General features: G+C 37.4%; 1 protein-coding gene across 1 annotated transcript in view; it reads right to left on the reverse strand.

Moving 5' to 3' along the window:
• FGF14 (fibroblast growth factor 14) overlaps positions 1-25827 on the reverse strand; it is an 891082-nt gene extending 865255 nt beyond the window's left edge. The window contains exon 1 of the mRNA XM_090258946.1: positions 25254-25827. Within this exon, the coding sequence (XP_090115072.1) occupies positions 25254-25461 (208 nt within the window). The 5' untranslated portion in view covers positions 25462-25827. The remainder of the gene's footprint in view (positions 1-25253) is intronic.
• Positions 25828-26417: the final 590 nt, after the last annotated feature.

Genomic DNA, 26417 nt, shown 5'->3' on the forward strand with positions numbered 1-26417 from the left:
AGCTAGTAAAAGTAATGGTATGGTTTGTTCAGGGCCAGAATTGAATTCTTCCAGAACTCAATTCTTGCAGAACTTTCTGTAATTTGAGAAGGTGGGAAATAAAGTACCATGCATTTTTAAGAACCCAGTGAGATTAAATTCTTATAGTCAACAGTGATTTGCACTCTCTTGGTAGATTCATATTGTGCCTAAGTTAGCATAGACCAACTAAGTCACTTCATCTTAATTCATTCAGTTTCCTGATTATGATAACTATGTTTAAGAATGCAAATGTCAAATTTATGTGAGTCCACTTAACAGTGGTTAAGCTGTATTTATGTTTCCTAAAGCATTAGCTATACTTAAATGCTTTAAAATATTAATTAATAAAATAATAATTGTATTATAGGTCACCCACCAGAATATGTAAGAAATAAACTAATATTGTATCTGGCAAGGAAATAGGGAGAAAAAAATTAATAAATAAATGTCTATGTGCTAGGTATTGTGTTTGGCACTTTACATATTTATCCTCTGAGTCAGTACCAATATATAATGGAGGTATTCTCCATCTACTACCAAAAACAAAACAAGTGAACAAACAAAAAACAACTTTAGGTACAGAAAAATTACAGCTAGGATCCCAATCTACATGTAACTCCAAAATTCTCATACTTCTATAGCTGTCTTTCCACTGTATCAGTAATATATATATATATATATACTTTAGATAGATGATAGATAGATAGATAGATGATAGATAGATAGATAGATAGATAGATAGATAGACACAACTACCTAACAGCCATGTCAAAGAAAGGCAATAAGAACACAAAGAGACACTGAGTGGCCTTTAGATAGGGTTTACACAAAATTAGCCCCTCTAGATCAATAGGAACAGGGACATCTTGGTCAGTGCTAGCCAAAAGTAGATAAAATCATCTGGCTTGAACATGTATGAAAAGATTCCTCTATAATATAGAGAAGCACATGAAAGACCAAGGCTTTTTTTATGTTTCCTATTAGAGAGAAATATGTAGGAAAATCAAACTAGAGAATTTTTATTATTTTATTTTTAACTTATAATAACTATTAAAAACCACTAATAAAGGGATTATTTTACTAAGACCTCTATTTTCAAGTTTAGGTTGGAGGTAGCTAAACTGAGCACCTTAATGAAAATATGACCAGAGAAATCAGTTATTCTAACCATCATTCATTGAGTAAACCCCAAGCAGTATGTTTGACACTGGAGATAAAGAAATAGCATAGAGATATCTCAATGATTCATTCAGCTGTATATCACCTATACACATAGGTAATGTAGATACATATATATAAATATATGTGTATGTTAAAAGTGCAATTAGATTAAGGCAACAGGAATACCAGCATGTTAACAATTCTACTTTGTTCTAAAGTTTAGGGGCCAAAGCAAAACAAGTTAGAGAGGTGAAACAAAATTCATCTCACATAACTGCACACTGCCCTGGCAAAGTAATTTAAAATAAAACATTTTTTGATATTAGAAAATCAAAAAAATTATATTTTGAGAAATAATTATCATATTTCTTAAGAAAATAAAACCAAGCACTTCCAAGGTTTTCACTGAAAAGCCACTGGGTATCTTATAGCTTTATTTATGTCTCCTGAGATTTATCTCCTTTTTGGGAATCTCACTAATGAGGCTTCAAGAGAGAATATTGGCACTGTCCTGAATTGAATACTCTGGTTCAAGCAAAAGTAAATGGCCCTTCTTCTTTTAATTCCTCAGTGTACAGCCAAGGCAAGGCTGCAATACTTAAATATAACATAATTAAATATTTGTATATAACACAAAGGAAATTAACATAGAATATGTTATGGAACTAGATAACCTATCATATAGTTTACCTGTTTTTCAGTTTAGAGTTCAGTACATGTGTGCCACCTTACTGACCTTCTAATCTGCTCAAAATACCTAATTACATCTAGCAACCTAATATCTAAATCTAAGAGAAATATTAGCACATAAACTTTTCTTTCCTATGTAGTTAACTCCCACTTACAGAGTCCAAGTTCATGGCTGAACCTTTCCTCAGATCGCTGACCCTGAGAATGTCTACCTGTTTGAGGAGAAAGTCTACCTATTTATAATGGCAAGGATTTAATCTGCTAAAAAAAAGTGTTGTGTTTTTTTTAAACAAAACACAATTAACTGTAGCAGGAAGGTTTGTTCTGTTACAACTTTAGATGACATTCATATCAAAGAATGTTTAAGTTATGCATGAGCTATTTAAGAAGTGAACCAGAATAAATATAAATAAAAGAAATATAATTCATATCTCAGAGTGAATTTTGACATTTATTGCATTAACACTAAAGCTACAATAAGTAGATACATTAAATGTAAATATAGTATATTGTCAGTATATTAATGAAATTCTCATGCTTTGAAAATGAACATAGATAAGAGTCAGAGCAATTTTCAATCAAAGATAGATATATAAAAATTGTTTAGTACATATACCTACAAATAGTCTAAGTGTTCTATTTCACAAGTGTATTAATTTCTTGAAAGGGCTTATAAGTTTCACAAGAGTATTAATATTTTTAGTGCTTTTAAGCTAAACTACAGAAAAAGTAGGTATACATTGCTACTAAAAAATTTTACAGTATCCTTATGACACTTTCACGTAATATATAATATAATTTATTTTTTGAAATACTAAGATATTTTTAGGTTGTTTTAAATAATAATAAATTAAGAATGTTACAGAGATCTTTTGGTTATATATTAATGCAAAATGATATTTATGTCTCATTAGATTTTTAACAAATATTACAAACAAATGAGCTTGGACCCCTACCTTATAACATATATAAAAATTAACTCAAAATACATCATAAACATAAATATAAGGCTAAAACTCTCAGGAGAAAACTTAGAACTAAATCTTCATGATATTCAAATAGGCAGTAGTTTCTTAGACATGATAGCAAATGCATGAATGTCAAAAATAAATAAATTAGATATCATCAAAATTTAAAACATTGTGCTTCAAAAGGCATTATCAAGAGAGTGAAAAAAAAATCCACAGAAGAGAGGAAAATATTTGTATATCATTTACTTGATAAGAGACTTGTATAATATACAAGGAACTCTTCAACTCAAAAATGAAAAGCAAATAACCCAATCAAAAATGGGAAAGGATTTGAATGGCCATTTCTCCAAAGAAGATATACAAATATCATTAAGAAAAGATATTCAATATTATCAGTCATTAGAGAAATGCAAATCAAAATCACAATAACATACAATGTAACCACTAGGATGGCTATAGAGAAAAAAGGAAGAAAATAACAAAGAATGGCAAGAATGTAAAGAAATTGGAACCCTCATATGTTACTGGAGGGATTATAAAATGGTGTGGCAAAAAAAAAAAATGGTGTGGCTATTTTAGTAGACAGTTTTATGGTCTCTTTAAATATTAAACATAGAATTTTCATCTGATTCAGCAAATGTATTGCTTAGTATATTTCCAAAAAAACTGAAACATATGTCCATATAAAAATTTATACACAAATGTTCATAGTATTATCTACAGCAGCAAAAAAATATGAAAACAGTACAAATGTCCACCAACTGAAAAATGGATAAACAAAATTTGGTATATCCATACAATGTAATACAATTCAGTAATTAAACAGGATTAAGTGCTGGTACATGCTAAAACATAGATGAGACTTGAAAATATTATAAGTGAAAAAAAACCTACATATTGTAGGATTCCATTTATATGAAATATCCAAAATAAGCAAATCCATGGAGACATAAAGGATGTTTATGGTGGCCAAGGTATGAGAGAAGGTAAAAATGAGGAATGAATGCTAATAAGTATAGGGTTTCTAAGTTAATGAAAATGTTCTAAAAATAGATAGTGATGAAGGTTGCACAACTATGTAAATATACCAAATTTATTTAATTATATGATTTAAAATATAGATAAGGTATATAAATGATATCTCAATAAAGCTATTATAAAAATAATATTTATAACATAATCTGGGTTTCAGAAATGTAATTACAAGTATATTATAATAGCACAGAAATTATTTTAGATTTCTTATATTACAGAAAATGTTCTTTAAGTTTTCTTTTTATTTATTTTCTTAAGTATGCTTATTGGTAAGTATATTTAAAAGAACAAAAAAATGCACAAAAACGCCAAGGGCATTGTTAATCAACCAAACTCTAGACATAATCTATTTTACAACTATTATTATCTTTATTGTACTTTTCAACTTAAAAATATACCCAACTTATCATGAAATACTATCTAAGAGCAACTATGGGCTCATCATCTTGTTTGGAATACTTCAGTCCAAATCCATCCCTCATTTGATCCAATGAGTAGAATATTGTGACATGACTGTGAATGGCAAAGGGAAAAGGGAAATGAGAGAGAGAAGAGGAAGAAGGGTGGATCACCTTATTTCTCTAACTCTATCAATATTGCTTCTTTAGCTCCAGGAATGACATTACCAGCAACCTTCTATTTTTAGCCAACCTTCCAATACTTTCTACTCCTCCTAAAAGAACTAAGATCTTGTCTTCTTCATGAATCTTCAATTGGGCCAAACACATCATTCTTCACACAGTAGGAATTCAGTAAGTGTTTGGTATTCAATATGCCTGAAACAGGACTTCACACTTTTAAAATAATACAAAATAATTTTAATAGCTCTCTTGAAAAGGAGACCAACCCTCAAATGTTAAAATATAAAATATCCATTCTCAATCATGGTTTCCCATCACTCATATATCATGATCGGCTGCAAGATATTCCCCAAGAAATGTGTTACTGTTAAAGTACAAATTTGTCGATGATTAACTTCTTATATAATTAAAGTATATTAAAGTTATTTTTCTAATAATGTCTTTGTTATATTTCTAATTGTAGTTCTTGAGAAATGAAAAAGACAGCTACAACTAGTGAGCAGAGACAATTATTCATGAGTGTATTAGAGAGGAGGATATTATATATCATGACTCAGTTTCATTCCTTCCAGGAAGCTCTCCATGCCCTCTTTGTTGGCTCTATGGCACCAGAACCACAAAAATGTAAGATCATGCTACAATATTACTTGCACTCTACAATACTAATCAAAAGAAATTTGTAAAATGTTACCCCTGCAGATATATACCATAAATCTACTTATTTTGTTTGTTATATTAAACTATCACTTCTAATAAAATTGAAGGTCAGTCCCCAAAATGATTACAGGTGATTAATTTTGAGAGAGTCTTAGAATCAAGTCTGTTATCTCCTCCCTCTTTACCAAGTATCTAAAGAAAAATCAAACCAACCAAACAAAATAAATAAAAAAATAGTGCATGAGAGCATCTAAAAATCAAATAACCAAGGCCTTTCCTTTTTTGTTCCTTTAAATGGAAAATTAATGAGGAAGTATGGCAGATTCAATGCAGTTCTTAGGAGATTATAAAGTAAAAAACTATTGGCACCTATTGTCAAGTATGACATATATTTGGAGGTAACAATTCTGACTTTTAAGTTATCTGTGTGGCCTACTTGAGGGAAGTTTAAAGTTCTTGTCACACTGTACCAATCCTTAACTCAGGTACCAAGATACCTGACAAGTAAACCTGATATAGAAGATAGGCTTACTTTAAAAATGTCTTGTTCAGCCACTGCCTCCTATGGTGCTGACATTAGCACCTAATTTTAATTTAAAATTACCTCAACAAAAGCTACTTTAAAGTTATGAAATAGACTTCTATGGATATAAAATATTCTGCTATCTCATTTCAAAATCACAAGTTTAAAAACACAAAATATATAATCTATTAATTATTTTTATATTGATTCTACTTCCTGGCTACTTCTTTCTGTACTAACATTTACTGTTAATATGAACCCTCTCTATCACTTTCATTGGTAAAAGATTCTAATAGCATACAGATTGGTTGGTGCACAAACATCTTGGATTTGGCCATGAACTAAATGTCTAGCATACATTCACACCCATAAATACATCCAACAGACTTAGTTTTTGCTTGTAAAACTGGAAAAATTCAAACCAAAATTTAGTTAAAACAGTATTTTACCATTCAGCAGCTCAAAATATGCTCATTTTTCCTAATGTAATATTGCAATTAGAAATTGCTATATTATGTATACTACCTAAAAAATGTGTATTATCTAAAAATAACTTTTATGTCTTTTTAAAAGTTCTTGCACCTGTATTGCTATATTGATTAGCAGTACCAACTTCTATCATTTTCCTTAATTTTTTTGTAATTCTAAAGTGGAGAGGGATAAGAATAGCAACTAACAAAATATACAATAATATTTAAAAGTATTTCTACTAATTATAAATTTCAAAGGATACAAGAAAGAAAGATTCAAAGATCTGTCTGATGTTTAAACTGTAACAGTGAAAGGAAAAACATAGTTAGGCAAAAGCTGTTACCAAGATTCACAGAGATAATAGCTCCTTCTTCTTTGGATAAGAAAAATAAGAGAGAAAGAATATGATTCACAGAGGGAGTAGAAGAACCCTAACTTTCTCTTCTCAAGGCTCTCACAAATACATGTTAGTGGGCACCAGAGAGACTGGATAGAAAAGTGAACATATCTGTGCCAGTTCATAAAACACAGCTTGGACTGTGATTCTGAAGTGGTGTCTTTATAAGCAAAGAGTGTACATTTTAATTTTTTATTCAAAACTATGCTAATACAATACATTAGGACCTTTTAAATAAATCTACAGTATTCAGACCTTTCACATTGTGCAGCTATCTATCGCTTTTACCCTAATTTGCAAAGTGTTTGATTAAAATGCTTCCTTATTCACTCACTGAAATGACAGAATTCAGGTTTATGCTGCCAATTTGCTCCCAACACAGTGTGTTTACTACTGTTATCACATCCAAAATGAACCCCCACCCCTTTTGTATGAATTATGTTCATGGCCCTATAAATGTCAGTCTCATCAACTGTGATATCTAATAAAAATCCTAGCTTTAAATCAAAGAAATGAAACTACTCCTTATAAAGTATTAATAGTTACATTTTATAAAGTTTGAATAGCCATTAATAAATTAATTTGTGCATTTGTTTCAACAAAAATTATTTTTATACATTTTGTGGTTTTCTTAAACATTAAGACATCATGAGACAAATATTGACCCCTTAAAAACAATTCAAATTTTATAACAGAAAGGAGTCAAAAATCAAAATTCAGTCCTAAAAGCTGTACTTTTAGCAGACTTTGTTCCTCAGTGAAACTCTTCACTAGTCCTGATCCACTAATGGTCATCAAGAGCTACTAAAACACATGGCTACAACTAGAGCCAAAACAGTATGTTAGGATTATTATAGGGGGAAAAAACGTGATCCAAGTTGTTCAAGTTCCAAATAGCTTGTGATATTTTTAGCCCTCCCAGTTGTGGGATTTTACAAGAAAAGATCATCTTGTAGGGAAATAAACTACCGCTACAAGAACCTAAGTACCACAAGGATATTTAGTACTACACCTTGGAGCAAATAGTCAAAACCATTCTCCCCTTATTTAGAAAGCCAATAAAGCCACCAAAACAACAGAATTTAAACTATGAAATGGGCCTCAATTTTTTTTTAAAAAAAGACATAATATATGCTCATCTAACTATCAGCTACATGTAACTACCAACAGTATATAGCAACACTTTCTGTCACATTCTCAACAAATCATCTGTGACTTAAAGGAGTAGACTGAAGCCACCATCCCATAAGCCTCCAAGTGACCCCTGCATAACTCTCATTTATACCTCCAGAATTCAGAGGAAACAGTTCCTTTCCTGCCCTGTGATTTCTCCATGTGCCCTTGGTTTATCCCTTCCAAACTGCTGAGTAGTTTTTCATCTGCCTCTGTTCTGCCACACTCAGAAGAACAATCCTTTCATCCAAGTTCTTGTTTCTCCAGCTAATGAAAGAACATTTTCACTTGATTGAGAAATTACAAATTATTTCTGACCTTCCAGTACTATCCCTCCCACAATCAGTTACACTCTCCAAATGTAATAAAGCAATTCTAAAGCATTTCACTCCCCATTTTGGAAATGTGCTCTAGTTCTTTTTTAACATATCCAGTCTTACTCTCCTCCCAGACAAGTTTTTATTCTCTTAGTCCTTCAAAATATATTGCATTAACATTCCCAAAAATCCCTAAACATGTACCTTTCATGCAACCTTTGACTTTACTACGCTTGGAAAAAATATACTTATCTCTCCTGCCAACGGAAACATGCATTCAAGAGTCAGCTCAGGTCACACTTCTCTAAAAGATTTCCCTGACTTCCCCTTACATCCCAGATGGTTCTCCTACAGCACTCCAGTTAGTCTTCAGTTGCTCAGGGCACTCTCATTTCTAGTATTCTCCATACATTTAGCTGAAGTACTTATGAGACAAGAACGAAATCTTTATAGAATGTTTTAATATTTCACAGTAGCTATTAAGTTTATTGTATAAGGTTATATATATTGTCTACTGAAAACCTCAGAATCATTTTTTATTTTCCAAATAACAGATATTTTTCTATAGATTAAGTTTATTTTTGGAAAAATAAGAATGTCAGTCCTGAGAAAAATAAAAAGGGAGGAAAGAGTTGCTTTGCAGAGACATATTTAAGTGATGAATTATCCATGGAATTTCTTTACATCTTGTAACAGCTTTTGTCTCAGACTATCTTTGCAAGGATATCACAACCTTGGAATCTGGGGATAGAGCCTCCTTTTCAATTAAAGAACAGGTTTGTTTCCTCACCAAGATAGTAGCTTCTTCAAGATAATGTCTTCCTGCAGGGCAAAAGTTGGGCAGCTTAGCTAGGAACTCCTTAAAATGGACTTCTGGCCAAGATGGAGACATAGACAGATATGCTACATCTCCCGACAATTAAGAAGGAATACAACTACCTCAAAACTAGAAATAGCCAGAAGTGCCAGAAAATCAAACTGCATGTAAGTCCAACAAACAAAGATAAAAAGAAGAAATACTCATCCAGACAGGAAGGAGGGGTGGAGCTGGGGTGGAGAGGATGCAGTGTGGTGGTGGCAGCGGCGGCAGCAGCAGCAGGCCGGCGGAAAGCACAGTTACATGTTTTAAAAAGTCAAGGGGGGTCACCTAGGGAGCATTCCCAGCTCCTCACCAGACCACACAGCTCACAGTCCCAGCACTGAGGAAAATCAAGCTCCATTGCTTCTGACTGTGCAAACTAGTGGGGATTGGGGCAGAGGCAGAAACTGCCAGTCTCTCAGCAGAGTCTGCTTGTTTAAAGGGACTAGAACATCCACAGACCCACCCACTCTGGGAACAACAGCCAGGGCAACAGCTAGAGAGGCACCAGTGCCATACAGAAGTGGGAGAAGTGCCTGGAAAAGGAGCACGTGCTGGTCAAGCAGCATTGTTCCCTCTCTGACCCCTCGCCCACATACGGCACCACAACGTGGTGAAACAGGTCACCCTGTACTGATGAATAACTAAGGCTACACTCCTTAAAATGTAACAGGAGCAACATCTCTGCCTAAGACATAGAGGCAAACAAACACGAGCCTGTTAAGATGAGGAGACAGAGAAGTATGGCCCAAAAGAGGGAACAGGTCAAGGTTTCAGTGGGAGAACTAAGTGACAAGGAGATAGCCAACATAACGGATGAGAAAATAGCCAACCTAACAGATGCAGAATTCCAAACACTGGTGATAAAGATGCTCACAGGCTTGACATATATACTTGAATATGGCAAGTGCATAAGAGAAGAAGTAAAGGCTATGCTAAGTGAAACGAAGGAAAATCCACACAAAACCAATGGTGAAGGGAAGAAAACCAGAATTCAAATCAATGATTTGGAACTTCAAATCAATGATTTCGAACCTAAGGAAGAAAAAAGCAGTCAACCAGTACAGAATGAAGAAACAAGAATTGAAAAAAAATGAAGAGAGGCTTGGGAACCTCCGGGACAACTTTAAACGTGCCAACATCCGAATCATAGCAGTGCCAGAAGGAGAAGAGGAAGAGCAAGAAATTGAAAACTTATGTGAAGAAATAATGAAGAAAAACTTCCCAAATTTTGCAAAGGAAATAGACATACAAGTCCAGGAAGCATGGAGAGTCCAGAGTGAGCTGGACACAGAGGGGAACATGTAAAGACACATCATGATTAAAATGCCAAAGGTTAGAGATAAAGAGAGAATCTCAAAAGCAGCAAGAGAAAAGCAGAGAGTTGCCTACAAACGGGTGCCTATAATGCTATCAGTTGATTTCTCTAAAGAAACTTTGTAGGCAGGAAGAGACTGGCAAGAAGTATTCAATGTGATGAAAAGCAAGGACCTACAACCAAGATTACTCTATCCAGCAAAGCTATCATTTAGAATGGAAGGGCAGATGAAGAGCTTCCCAGACAAGTAACGCTAAAAGAGTTCATCACCAAGCCATTATTATATGAAATGTCAAAGGGACTTACTTAAGAAAAAGAAGATCAAAACTATAAACACTAAAATGACCACAAACTCACAACTATCAACAACTGAATCTAAAAAATAAAAACAAAATCCAACTAGGCAAACCAGAATAGGAAAAGAATCATAGGTATGGGGATCATTTGGAGGATTATCAGCTGGGAGGAGGGAGGGGGAGAAATGGGGATATGGTACAGGGATTAAAAAGCATAATTGGTTGGTACAAAATAGACAGGGGGAAGTTAAGTATAATATAGGAAAGGGTGAAGCCAAAGAACTTATATGCACAACCCATGGACATGAACTAAAGGGGGTGGGACTGTTAGAAGGAAGGGGGGGTACTGGGTGGAGGGGAGCAAACGGGGGAAATTGGAACTACTGTAACAACATAATCAATAAAATATACTTAAAAAAAAAAAGAAACTCCTTAAAAGATTGGGATTGCCTAATCTTAGTGTGCCTTAGCTGTGAAAAAAAACTATTGTGTGCAAGCATCCACTTGGGCCAATTCATCACTGTCCCTGGAATTTGGGGACAAGGAGAATCAACAAGAACATAAAGCTTGTGCTGTCTGATGTACCATGAGAAATATAGCCCTTTACCTTTGATTCAGGAGTCTCCTGTCTTCAGCCATCATCGATGTAACTGAAGCAGGCTAACTTGTTAGCTTGTAAGCTGTCAGCTCTCAAACATTTTGTAGTTTTGGACAACTTCTGGATATTAAGTTAAAGTGAGCCTGTTCATTTAGGAGTTTCTAGTTAAAAAAAAAAAATAACCTGAGGCAACCATATCAAATTCTACATATCTTACATGCAATGACATGGGTGAATCTCAAAAACAATATACTAAGAGAAAGAAGCAAACTCAGTGTGAGGTTTCCATGATTTAATTATATGAGGATGGTATAAGTTAAGATAGAGAGAGAGACAGCACAATGGTGATTACTTCTGAGAGGAGGCACAGATGTGAACTAAATGGAAGCAAGAAGGAGTTTTGAGATAGGAAGGTTCTATATCTTGATTTGGGTGGCAGTGATAGGGATACACGCAATATTCAAAAGACATCAAATGCTACATTTAAGAACTGTGTGTTTTAATGTATATAAATTTTGTTCTGTAAGAAAGTATTACAAGTTCCGAATATCTTAACAGTGACTATGTTGCACATAAAGACAGCACTGGCCACTTTCACATACATTCTTAGAAAATCTTCATTAGAGAGGTAGCTGCAATCCAGGGACTTAACAGTATGCGCTGTGGAGTAAGACTGGGTTTGTACCCAGATATTTCAAATACTAACCAAATGCCATCAGGACACTTCCTTAACCTTTTCACACCTGGGCTTCACCCTTTAATGTAGTATAACAAAGGTTCCTTCCTGTGGTTTTGAAGATTAAATTAGGTAATGTAGGTAAAGCACTTAGTTCACAGAAAGCAAGTTCAAATTAGTTGTTATTATTTCTTATTTGGAGCATAGATAATAACACAGGATTCAAAATAATTCAATGTTCCTGTTAAAGTAGAAGAGTACTGTAGTCCCTCTCTATAACGCGGTTCAGTTATCGTGGCCTCACTGTATCGCGGGATTTTTAAAAATATTATATTTCATTATTTATCGCGGATTTTTCGCTTTATCGCTGGATTTTGAGGTACTGTACAGTAAATACCAAAATAAATGTAAGGTTCCTACTTCGCGGATTTTCACCTATTGCGGGGCAGAGGGCGTAATACCCGCGATAAGTGAGGGATCACTGTAATGTGCTTTTTAAAACCTAGTAAGTGGCATTCATTAGTAGGAATAGTAGGTGGAATGTTAACTTGTAATAATAGTACAAAATCATTTAATGATATAATCCAAAAAAGCAATAGATCCACATAACAGTTTTTTAAAATACAGTATTCCCTCACTTATCACAGGTATTACATTCTAGACCCACCCTCCCCGCAATAGATGAAAATCCGTGAAGTAGGAACCTTACATTTACTTTAGTATTTATATATATTTTAAAGTTTTATAAACCCTTCCCACACATTTATAAACTGTTCTCAGTCCCTTATTAACCTTATAGCGAAAAATCCACGATAAATAATTAAATGTAATATTTTTAAAAATCCCACGATACAGTGAGGCCATGATAAGTGAACCATGATATAGAAAAGGACTACTGTATTATTTGAAGCACAAAAAGAAATAAATGAAGTCAAATAAATGCTACTCTGCATAAATGTCTCAAGTTCAGACAGATGTGTCTCATTTGCTTTCTGACAGCTGTATTGTTAGAATTTCTTTTTGCCTTTTTCTCCTGATGTGCATGTGAAAGTTGAAAATCCAACTGAATTCTAATCCTGACTTGTCTAAAGAATAGATTAATGACATAACTTTTGAAACACATAACTGAAGGAAATATGTGAAAGGACAAGATCTTGGGTATAGTACTACAAATACAAAGACAGCAGGACAAGGGGGTGAATTCTCAGTGATAAAAAAGTTCTTTGCTAAAACAAAGGACAAGAGGTCATGGCTCTGAAGATCAGGCCACACTCTATCTTTAGCATGTATGCCCCTGGCTAACATCCCCTTTAAGGCATCTGTACCACAGATGTAACAGATCACCTCAGCACTGTATTCTCTAAGATTATTCTTAAGATGTTAAAAGGACTAAACTTAAAAAAAATAAAATAAACAATAAGCAATAATGATTAAAAATGTCTTTTTAATTTTTGTTTTGTTACTGCATCATTAAAATATTTCTAACATCCAATATCCAATTCATAAAAATATTTCCAATATTTTATATCCATTATTATATGCCTAACATATGAGGAATTTTATGTTATTTAATCGGCATGTCAGTAGACAATCAAAATGTAAAAAAAAATTATTATGTTAATAAAAAATGTAAGTTCTTGGGAAACAAGTCAAGTCATTGTATAATGAAGGATAAAAGAACATAATGGGTTTCTGTTTTGATCTGCCCCACCAATAATGTTGAGGCAAATGATGATTTCTACTGAGAGTTTAATTAGGAAACTTACTCAGACCTCTTAGCAAAGTTCTTTCTTAAGAATTAAGATTATATACACTTGGTATATAACAGTAATACAGCCAAAGAAGATGAGTTTCAGACATTGAAATAAGTGGCTGTTTAAAAAAAAATTTTAACACTACAATTATTTTTGTCTTTAAGCCTTATTTTCATATTTCTTCTTTTTTAAAGCACAACAATAGTATATCATGTACCCGATGCAGGAAGTGGAAAGAATAGAGATTACAATCCGTCCCAAACTACACTTTACATAAGAGGCAGCATTACAGAAGAGGCTACCACACACTTCAGTGATCCACTATAATTGAACAGACAACAAAATGTTATAGGGAGAAAGAAAGCATTTTAATTACAATTACATTCATTTCTATCTAAAAAACAGGTGCACACAGTTACATATATAACCTGAATAAAGTTCACACTTCCTTCTCTTTTCTTCTAAGGCTTGAATAGTTAATCTGAAAACTTTGCTTTTAAGTGCACTACTTGAATCCTCAAACTGAACAAAGTATTGTGCACAAAAACATATGCTGTTGACAAATAATTGTATAGTGTCATAAAAAGAATATTTTGACTTTTTTATATAGCATATTTTCCATCTCTAAGTACTTATAGGTTTGAAGTCAAGAAAATGTACTCTTTGTCCCAGAGCAACTCTCCTAGAACTGCTTATTTAAATTTTGATCTAGAAAGAGAAGCTTTTTATAGGTGTCTCCTTTCTGTTAAAACCTACCACAGCCCTTTGAATATAAGCAGTGTGAAGAAAGCCAAAGTTTTACTCCATGTCTCAAGGAGACAGGGGTGTTCTATTGGCAAATGGTCAGTGGATCAGGATCAATAGATGTCCAAATCAAGAACCTGTGGTCAGAACCACTAGTTCTCTGCTTCCTTCCCAAATTCAAACTGACCACTGAGACATTTGGACTCCACTTCCTCTCCAGCACATCACTGCCTTATTTTGGACCTCACTACTTCTATTTTAATTGCTTCCTCTGTGGCCTTTCTACCATCAGTCTTGCCCCACTCGCAGCTATTTTCCATACTATAGGTATAACGATTGTCTAAAGGGTAACACTGACCATCACGCAGAACACATGATCTGCTCTTGACTACTGAAAGTTAATTGGACCCACAGAATGGAGATTGCCCCACTGCCCTGTCCCATGTCATAAATTTAAACTTAAGTCAGCCTGTACTTATGGGAAATAACTGTCAAGGGAATCTAATATATACCAATCACAATCCTCCTGCTCAGCTTTACTGGACTATTTTACCCTAGAAAATAGCATCTGCTAGCCTTACAAGAAAATTTCAACCTCCTAGACAATCATTCACTGTTTCTAATGTTGCCTCTTCTAACGCACTCCATAAAACTCACTCTTGCCCATAATCTCTCAGGAAAAATGCTCCTTTGCTTGTGAGGCACTATATTCCCCTCATTCATGACTTGTTTTCACTTAGATAAAGGACATCAAACTTATTAATAAATAGTTTTAGTTTTGTCAGCTGACAAGATGGGACCCAGACAGATACGGGAACAGCTCCTAAATACAAGTGAAGGTACCCACAGAGGCCTTTGGTTTGCTGCTTCTTTGGCCCCTCTTAGGGGTTTCCTATAAGCTTCACTCAGATTGAGCTCTGCTTGTTTGTGTTCTGAGTTCCTCAAGTTTGTCTGTTCTAATCCTTCTGGGTGGAAAACTGGGGTGTGAGAGACTCCAGATTTTCATGGTGAGACTTAGTGAGCCACCACCTTTGGGTTTGTGGCCTACTTCAGCTACAAGGTAAACACTTTTAGGAGAGCCTTACAAGTCTCAAGAACTGGGCACAGGCAGCCAGAAATTCAGTCTGGTTGAATTAAAGGGGATTATTTCAAGGGAAAACAATGAATGGATACTCCACAATCTAAAGAAAGCAAGATGGCAGCTGTAGGGGTCTCACAAAGTCTCAAAGTTAGCCCACAGCTTAAACAGCTGGGGAACTTATGGAAATAAAGTAAGACAGGAAACTCAGACTTTTCTAATCAACAGCACATCAAAATCTAAGCAGACACAAGTTGGATTATTAAAAGGCAATAGGGCATCTGCTACTATAAATAAATCTTTTCATGAAAAGAATAGATCTATTGCTAACAAGAATCTTGAAAACCAAAACCACAAAAGTGTTGGGCACAAAATTGAGCTGTAAAAGCTGTTAGAGTGCTCACCACCTAACTCTAAGATTACAATAAGTTGGTCATAAAAGATGTTAGATCAACACGAAGTCGCCCACCGACCTCAAGAAAAATCCATGCAATGTGGTATGCTGTAAATGCCACAAAATTCCCAGCCCAGCAACATATCCCTCATAGGTATTAATTTGGCTTCAAATTAATTAATTTAGCTAAAGAAATGGTATCCCCAAGTTTCAAAGAATTAAGCATGCCACCAATTTAGTTTATGTCTGAGAACTATGATCCTAGAAGCTGTAGATATCTACAAAAGTGGCAAAAATCTTACTAAGACAGCCTGGAGCGACAATGGTCTTTATGAGGAACATTTTTAATAAGACAAGATCATTTAATAAGAGCCCTTGAAAGTAAGTGTTCCCAAGTCAAACAAACAGAATGGGATACCTATTTTAATTGGCATAAAATCATCCAAAAGGCTTAAAGATTTCAAAATAGCTTCATGGAAATATTAATTACAAATAGCTAAAGAAAAATTAATGATACAAGATTATAAGACTGACATGATTTCTACTACTCCTTTCTATCCTCCTTTACCTCGGTACTCACAGTCTATTAATGCTCTATCTGAATTGCCTTTCCACACTAAAGAGACTATAAGACCATAAACAAAAGTCCACCAATTTAGTGACCGTATAGATGTCCCAATATCTACCCTCTCAGGATTGACAGGACTCTGATTCTCCAGTATACTAATACCTAAACAGCTGGGGAAACTAAAACTACTATTAATGCAAAATCTTACCAAATTCTGGTATATACAGGAGCTAAACTCTCTATTTGAAATACCACTCACTCCAAAGCCTTCATATGGGACCCTGCAAAAACTGGCAGAACTGAGCAAGGGTTGAGAATTCTTACTAGTCAGTTCTCCTGGATCTGTCTATAGTGAATGCCCAGCTAAGAGTAGAAAGTAAAATTTCACATTGTCCCTTCCTTTCCAAGTGCTATTTATTATTCATCCTTTTCTCCCAGGGATAGCTAATGCCTTCTTGTTTGTCTCGTTATGTTGTCCTGAGAATTTGCCTTGGTAACCATCTCATTGGGTGTCCTCAAATATGGCCAGAAAGAAATGTGAGCTTCCCTCCCTTTGTAGACAGATATGGCTGTATAGAAACGTCGGTTGCACTCCATTTTTGACTAGTGTCCTAGTGATTGTTGCCAGACCTCAGGGGAATTGTCTAGGTCTTTCTTCTGGCTATCTGGGAGTGGCTCTGACTCTTGAGGTATCTTTTGTGTCTTCTTTGGGGACACCTCTTGCATCCAATGGATTGTGCAATAAAACCAGGAATATTTATCATTTGCCCCAACTGAAACCTAACAAGATATTTGAAAGAATTTTTTTATTGTTGTTCTTTTACAGTTGCCCGATTTCCCCCCATAGTTCTCCCCTGTCCTGCCCACTGAAAGGATATTTTTAAGTAGTCCTATGGTTAAAAGGTGGCCAAATTGAAAGCTGATATTTCGGAGTCCGATAGGAACATTTTTTAGGCCTTCTCCTGTGAACTAAATAAAACTACATACACAGAAGGAAAGAAAAATATTCCAAAGACAAATAGCTCTAAATCTACAACCCAGAAATCTTTTGATTTTCATCTTAGCGGAAGATCTTCTCCCTGATCTAAAGAAGCAAAAAGAAGATAATTAAGTAGAATGTGTGGTCAGTCCTTTTATGTCATACAGGTCGCCACCCAAATCTTCGAGGAATTAAAAACTGTCCTTGTCTTATAAATAGAGTCTTTACAAGAACAGAAATGCAGCTCTAGAAGCAATTGAAAGCCTATCTATCCTTTTTTTCAATTTCAATACCTCCCCTATTTATATATAAAGACTTGTAGGTATTTTCAAAAATCTTTCTTGAAGGAATTTGCATTATTTTCCTGTGCCTTTGAGATGTAAATGTTCTACCCAGTCTTCTCTAAGAACCGAAGGCCACCTCTTTGAAATACAAACTTCAGGGAAGTAATTTTTATCAGAAGGAAAAGCTTTTTGGAAACCAGGTCAAGAAAAAAATCTTTTAAAAGTTTAAAGCTGCCTGTGCAGGTAACCTTAATTTATTACATCTGCCAGAAAGACAATTTGAATCCAGCTGTTCTTTTATAAACGAGTGAGTTTTGCAACATCATGCCATCAAAATAGTCTTTTTCAATTTTCAAATTTACAATGAAGTTTGTTGTTGTTGTTGTTTTTTAAGATTTAAAACCTTTGTGATTTTTTTTTTCCGGTAGCCCAAAGATGATAGAAGGAAAAACAAGCCAGTGTAGATAAGACTCCTACTCAAAAATATTTAGAGATAGGAAAAGATATGGGGAATATAATGGATCTAATGGAATACCATGTTTCAGCACCAACCACTCAACTCTATAAACTGCCTGAAGAGGTCTTGGCGGTGGTCACCTGTAAAATACCATGTTTCATTTCCCCGAGGGTCTAAGGTGCTGTGCTGCGTCTACAATTCAATATTAACTCGTGAAACAGTCACTTTGCTGTGAAGGAGCTGACACACCTCTAGAAGGAGCAGGTCATGCGTGATCCCTGAAATGATCCTCCATCTCTGATTGTCTCTTGATTTTAGGAATACAACTTAAATACTCAACAACATCCAGGAGAAATACAGGGAAGGGGGAAAAGTTCATTTACAGCCCAAATTGGGTGGAGATTTACAGAACCCTAGAACATGAGAGGTGAGGCCGACCTGCAATTACTGTAATAATCAAAGCCATTAGTACTAAAGCCCACAGAACTTAAAAGAGCCAGCCACGCTTTCCTAGTAACGAGTAGAGAAACTGTGACCACACTTGATAATCTTCTCCCTGTTTTAGGCTTGGGTGCAATCATCAGCAAGACGGAGACTTCATCCTGTGCAGTTCCCTTTCCTCTAAGCCCTGGAGAGTATTGCACGGCGGTGGGGTGGAGACCCACGCCTGAGGCCTGGGACCAAACTCTTTTGCACCCCTTCGCGCCAGTGTCGCATGGGGGCGCCCCTGCATGGCCGCTGGCCTCTTGAACCGCAAACAGGCGCAGCCAAAGGGGCCCGCGTCGGGTCCTCGCGCAATGCTGCGCCAGCACCACGGCTTCCGGGCACGTGGTTTCCATAGCAACGGCTGCGCCTGCCGCTAAACTCCCCCAAGCCCAGAGTACCCCCCCAAGGTCAGAGGTCATCTCTGTGGCAACACAAACTTCCCGCGCTACGGTGGCTCGCACGGGCCTCTTCCGCCGCAATGCGCAGCGGAGGCCCGGCTTCTCAGAGTCTAGGAATATGTGTGGTGGCCAGTTCCGGGGACACTAGCTGGGGGTCATAACACGAAGGAAGACGGTGCCTGGCCTTCTTATCTTTCTCCTCAGCCCTCACTTAGGCCGACTCCGAACCCGGCTTCGGCCGTATCAACGAGGGGCCCGACTCCTGAAAGGAGATCTGAGGTTCAGAGGTGTCCGGTTCTAGGCTTGCAGAAAACAGATGACAGACTCCCTGAAAACCAGGGGCTCTGGCCCAAGCCGTACATTCTGCCAGACCTCGTTCCTCACACAAACCGTGTCTCCCAACTGGAGGCCACAGAGGCCCAGTGCCCTCCACCTTTGACAGTGGGTCCAGAAAGGTGGAAGCTAAATCGATCAGTGTAGTTGTGGAGAGTGCAGGGAACTACCAAATGTGAAGATGACTGCTTTGAAACAAATAAGCAAAGTATTAAGGGAGGAGGGCACCTCCTTTCCAAACAACTGGAACTAGAAGCTTTTGAGGTACAAACTCCCTCAAGAACAAAAACAATCCACAAGGGAGGGTCCCAGTTACCGTCTTCAGAAAAACGAGTTCATGAGTTCATAAAAGAAACAAGGAACCCAACTGTTCTTGCGGAATGTCTTCTTTTCAAAGAAGAGGGAAAAAAGTGAATGTTTTTCCCCCTTGCAGAGTGAAACGAATGGTGGTGCCCTAACAGTTACCTTTCTCAGAGAACCGTGTTTTTCACTATTAATTCATTTAATAAAAATGTATTGAAACCTTGTTATGTGTCATAACCAGAGTTTTTGTCAGGGGACAATGATAAAGGCAACAGTCCCCAACAATTGTTGGGTGCCTTAGATGGTGTTAGTAGATTAAATAAACAAAAACTTCCCTGTTCCCTATAAAACATGCCTGCATTGTGCCGCTTTTTACCTTCATGTTTAGGAAGGCCCTAAGAATTTTTCTTTCAACTTCTCTTCCTTCATCATCCTACTTTTTACATTTTGACCAAAGCAGCAAATTAGTTTGTAGCAACTAGAGAAATAATACCAAAAATAATAATAATCATCATCATCATCAGGACATACTTGGTCCATATAAGGCAGAATAGCAAAAACAGTGTATCTCTAGATGCATACGGAGGAACTGAGAAATCTCCCTCAGAAAAGTCCCTGCCCTTCAGTGCTCAGGTTCGACTCAACAAAATCTGGCATGGTACACCAACTAAAATCACCCAGACTATGGTGCTGGGCAAGTAGATGGGTCAGTATGAATATCCCTGATCCACAGTCCCTCCTGGAGATGGTACTAAGTTAAATTCAAAGGTTTTATTAACAGTATAGGGATAATGCAATGTTTCAATATACCATTCAAACATTCCAACTGTATCCCTTATTTTGAATAAATGCTTCCATTTTGAGACATCTACACCGTATTTATAGAAAGCTTATGAGTCAGTTGAGTGAATTATGACGCCAAAATATGCAAAGGAGCAGAAACTTTGGTCGTTGTTCTTGCTATCATATGCATTACAACACTTCACAGAAGTCCCCAATGTTTATGTTGCTAAAACATGGAAGATTGGGTTTGAACATTTTTAATGGAATGATTCTGTGTGGGAAAAGTGAAATATAGTATAGAATTAGCTCTGGCACCTTCTGAAAGCAATGCAAAAAAAAATGTTGTTGGTTACAGATGTTAAGATAATAACAGGCTGGAAATGGGTACAGCTAAAATCATCTTCATCGTCAAAACCTAGTTTAGATGATCACACATTAGATTTCACACTTTCTAACTTGGATATAAATTTCAAATAAGAAAAATACACTCTCCCAACAAGTCAATATTTGGAAGCCTATTTAAAATGCCATCCTTCGGTTCATGGAGTGGTATTGCTCTGCAAACTCATTTTACAACTTCAGTAACTAAAGCTGCCTGGATGGAGTTCAAGCATAACTCATACCACACAAAATCCCACTTCAAAGACAAACATATGAAAAGGAGAAGAACCATACATTTGTATGGTATTTCAGCCTTGCAGTTTGAGTTTAATCTCCCCATCTGATTTATGCTCAGTGTTTAGAAATTCAGATTTGTGACCCATTTGTGGCTCACCTAGCTTTACAGAAACCCAGGATGAATCGACAGGCTGAGAAGGAGGAGTAAAAATTGCTTATTCTTTTTTCTTCCCTCTCTCCCTATTTCCTCACTTCTAAATGTTATGACAGCCCTAGATGTAAAGAAAATATCTTTAAAAAAATAAGGTATATTAAAGTCAGTTTCAGTGACATATCAGGTGATAACCTAAAACAGCTTAGTGAAAGGCAAAAGCAGAGCTGAAAGACAGCAAAACAAGTAGGAAAGTGCCAGTGAAGTCTTCCAATACCCCTGTTTCATCTCAAAGTTACATGGCAGAGAAGGAAACTGCATTCAGGAAAGGACATTATCAGAGCCTCAAGTGTGTGGGATTTTCTAAATATGCTCTGCAAAAGTAGGTCTAGGGCATCTGTTTCCTACCCTCCTTAAAATTGGTACTCAATAAAATTAACTTCAATTACTATTTACCTTAAAATCTGTGCTTTCCAAAATCCTATCACTCCGTGGAATTTTGGGGGTCTCCTGTGTGTGGTTCAGTGGCTGTATGTACTTGAGGGTCTGTGCATTTACTTGTTGTAGATTACGTGTCCGAAGAGATATCCATGACACGACCTCAGTGTTTATCTGTATAGTGGACTTTTTCTTTTTCTTTTTCCTTTTTTTTTTGCAACCATATTTTTTTCTTTAGCGGCCATCACTCAAAGTTCAATGTCCCAGATTATTTCTCACACTGGCTGGTGATACACATTGACCAGCCCAAAGTATTATTACTGGCTTAAAGAAACCTATGAAGCCCTCCTCTAGGAAAAATAAGTGCCTTGGACTTAGTATTTCTTTTTAATGACCTACTTAAAATATAGTCACCTTGCATGACTCAGAAAATGAAAGTTGAAGCAGGTAACATTTATTCTAAACATATAGCTATTGCTCTGCTAGGGAAGTAGGACATTTAAATTGCATGTGTGTGTGTGTGTGTTCTCTGATAACAGTTGTAATGTGAGATTTTGTTCATTTTTAGTAAGATAATAAATGTATGTTCAGGATCAATAAGCTATCACCATTTATTTTTAAAAGCACATATTGTGCAAATATATTCTTCGTGTTTTATGTAAAAACAACTACCAAAAAACTTTTATTAACACCTCTTATTTAAATACTAATTACTAACCTGGGTAAATGAATAACTCTGCCCTTAAGTTCATGGCTCTGTTGGTTGCTTATTTTCACACCAAACTGATTATATAGCAGTGCTCTGAAATTCCTCACAGTAACCCTTAACCAAACTACCTACACTTGTTGACAAATCTAATAAGAAATCTTTGCACCAAGTTCATGATTCAGTACTGTTATTTTGTGGTATTCTGCCAAGCTTTCAGTTTGAAAACAGTTCATTGTCTTCATTTTAGATTTAAGATAAAATAATAGGTAGTAGTCAATCTGTTCTTTTTTGTTTTAACAGTCAAAAGGGTTATAGTCTTTGTTTTATTTAATTACCCAATTAACTTCTAAGTCGTATTGTTATCTTGGGATCAAAAACCTGCAAATGATTTTAGGCTCAATGTTAATAGCAGAAAGAGAATAAAACTTGTGAATTACAATATTGAAAGGGAATGACTAGGCATGAGTTTGATTCCAGCTCAAAAAGCAAAAATTTTTAGAAGGTGAGATTGATGATGTGACTTATTCATGTCCCATTATTAAAATAATTTACAAAATGCTCCAACTCCCAGGTAAGAATAAACTACCCTGTTAGAATAGTTGGTGATATTGTTAACACACTTTGAATTAACCCATCAATTCACATCCAAGTACTTTAGCATTCATAAGCTGCAAAATAAATTGCTCTAAAAACAATGTCATTTCTTGACACCTTCCAAACCGCCTTGGAAGAAAAAAATATATACCTACGTTATCCCAGAAAGATGAAAGTGGGCAAGGATGGGGAAGTGTAATGAAAAGACCTTGCATCTTGTATTGGGGGAAATTAGCCTTTCCAGTAAAACTATTTACAAAAAATAAAAAGTTTTTTTTAAAGGCTAGTAAGGAAACATACTATTCAATGCTGAATTATTTCCCCCTCTCTAGTACAAAAAGCTGAGTCTTAAAAACAAAAACAAAAATGCTTTTACAGTACTCTTTTCCTAGATGGGGGTTAAATCTTTTCAGAGAACATAAGGAGGCTTCAAAAACCACTGTTTTTACTGTGTGAAGGAGTAACCCCTCCCCTCCCAGATACAGCTTGTCCCACTTTGGGAAGTCTTGCAAAAAGGGTGTTCACGTAACTTTTGAGATAACGTTGCAAATCTAGGAATGGTCAGGGAATCGGCAAGGGTTGGGGTACACCTCACAGCTGAATTGTAAATGCGGATGGTAATACGACAACGTCGCGTTCTCTTTGGGTAATGTTCAGAATGGTAGTATCAATTCAGAGTTGCTAAACACTGAGTTGAAAGAGAAGGGTAAAAGGACAGGGGAGAGAGGAATAAGAAGAGGCAGAAACAGAAGGGTAAGGAATGAAACGGTAGAACTGGAAACACAGGGATAATAATTCCAGGACAGAGGCACAGAGGCCACTGCAGCACCGCGCTCGCGGACAGCCAGAGGCTACTTCTTGAACCTCAACAGACACCCAAACTTCCCCTCTGGGAGCAACTGCCCAGGCGTCCTCCGCCAGCATGGGAGCATCTGTCATTTTGGACCGGACCGTCTAACAACCCTCAGTTTCTCTTTTGAGGCAGTTGGGGCGGCACACTGGGCTCAACCTCCACATCCACCTCCTCCACCTCCATCTACCCACACCTCCTCCTCCTCTCGCACCCGGCACCCGCAGGCGTATACCCTTCGGAGAGCTCCACCCCAGTTACACTGCATTTGCAAGGTTCCGGAGACAGGGAGATAGCAGCCACTTGCTGCCCAGCGTCTGGGGCTCCGGCCAGCGCGGTCCCGGGTGGAGCTCCGGACGTCAGGGAGGCTGTGTGGACCCATGATCTACTACACCACAATGCCAACGTTAAGATCCTCCAGTGCCTGGGCTGCCACTGCAAGGCCCAGCCCCCGCTCCCCTCAACCTCCATGCATCCCCAGACACAATCACCTGGCCCCTAGTTCCTTCCCATCTTGAACCAAACCGGTTGACACTACACACCCCCGATGCCAGCGAGCACCGCTCCAGGACCCGCTGCGCCTAGCCTTCTCGCCAGCATGCCGCCACCACCACGCAGCCCTCCGCCCTGGCCTCCTTGGGCTTCTGTCCCATCGTCCTGTGGCCGCCCCCCAAACACCTCAGAGTGAAATATCGGGAAGTAAACCCAGGCACCCAACTCCCCGAATCGCCTGCATTTGCATTTCTTATGTAATGTACTGCAAGTTTCCCGGTTGTAGCCCTTTAGAATGGGGGCGCATGATCACCAGGAGGCTGAGACAGGGACTCACGGCCGTGCTTATCCCACCCGTGGTACCCGGACGCGGGGCTTTAATACTGCTTTTTAAAGGGGGGGGGGGTTAATTACATATACTAGAGGGGGCCGGGCTTGTCTTCTCGTTCTGGGGTTCCACCCAGGCATATAAGCCCTACTGCTCAAGTAGTCCCAGTAGCAGGAGGTGTTGGAGGCAGACCCGGGAATGAGTTAATACTCGGGCACCTAGAGCAGACAAGGGAGGGAGGCGGGGGCTGATTAAGGAACGGGGCAGCGAAGGAGGGGGTATCTTTTACTTTGGGTAGAGGTGATGGGGTGGCGAATATTGTGCAAGCTAATCAGAAAGTCTAGAACAGGTTCTCGGCACTGAGCTGTGTCCTCCGAACCTGCAACAGAAGTAAAGAGAGCTCGCGGTTCTTCTTCCTGGCAACTACCGAAGCTTCATCTGCCTCGGTCAAAAGCGTAAGCCATAGCCCTCCAATATGCCACCAACATCGGCAACAAAATAGTTTTAAAAATAAAAATAAAAAAGTTTCCTCCTCCCTCCTAGTGATGGATTGTGTCAAACCCAGGAGGAGCTGATAATGATATTCTGACTAACAGATGCTGATCCAGCTGTTACTTATTTATCCATGCAACACCTCTATATGCAACACTGTCCTGGTTCCGTTTCTGTTCCCCTGCCTTCCTACATAGCAGAACTGCAGATCTAACTCAATGAGCAACAAACAGGTTATTATGATGAAAAAGATAACATGATGCATGTTTTGCTTACCAGTTGGGTTCTTGTTTTTCTTAAGACTCTTGCCACAAAGACACTGCAGCATATGCGTTCCTTTGCTGAAAATGTTCCAAAGAAACCACATTGATTTGGGCGAAAAGCAATCCAGCAGCTTAGACACCCTGAGAAAGAAGAGATCCTTGTGGTTGCATAATAATAATTTGAAATCAGTTCTCCTGAAGAGGGGCACCGGTTTTACCATAGGAAAAACGATAATATTCCGAATCTTCTCCCAGTTTTTTCCTCTCACGTGGTATATTTCTTTGAGACTTCTCAGTGATTGTTTTTTTTCGGCCAGGGTGAATGATTTATCCCTTTTGATCAGCACTGGATTATTATCAAAGGGTTGGGGAAAAATCCTTTTTCAGCATGAAGCCAAACAAAAAAGCAAAGAAATCCCAAATGAAACCAGAACTAATCAGGGAGAACAGTAATGCACAAAAGGTCCCCAAAGAGAAAACCATAGCCTTTTACTTGATTGCTATGAGGATGGGTGGGTCTGCAGAAGACGAAGCAGGATTCATCTCAGTGAGAGAAGACTGCCATTGTGTAGCCCCTAGGAGAGAAGGAAAAAAAGAAAAGAAAAAGAAAAGAAAAGAACGAAAAAAGAAAGAAAAAAGAAAGAAAGAAACCACCAGCACACACACTCACACACCAATACCACCTCCGAGATCTAGTCTGACAGCCGAAGACGAGCCTCCCTTCTCCCAGTGTCGATTTTTTAAATATTCAATCTCCAATGTCCAGTGAGATCAGACTCAACCTGCAGTTCTTAATCACTACGAAGAAAAGATGCAAATCTAGAGGTCTCCTCCCCTGGTCAGGGGGGTAGTAGGTAGAGATCGCCGCAGATCCCCTTCCTCCTTCTTCTCACTCTCCCAGTTCCCAAACGGTGAGCATAAGGAAAATATCCCCTTCAGGTTCCTCGCCCAGCCTCGGATGTGAGTTACAAGCATTAGAGGAGGGAGGAGGAGGAGGAGTTGAAGTTTGCATTGAAAAGACTGGCTTTCCATGACGTAGCCACGTGCTTTCAGACCCGTCACCAGTGAGATGCTTCAACCGACCCAGGGAGGGCAGTGTCACTGCAGTCTCTCTGCTAGTTCCTCTCTTGAAATCCCCCACTGCCAACACCGGGCCTCAGCATTGGACCCTCTCCCC

This window comes from Furipterus horrens, unplaced genomic scaffold (assembly GCF_987537825.1).
Source record: "Furipterus horrens unplaced genomic scaffold, mFurHor1.1.pri manual_scaffold_12, whole genome shotgun sequence".
NCBI lineage: Eukaryota > Metazoa > Chordata > Mammalia > Chiroptera > Furipteridae > Furipterus > Furipterus horrens.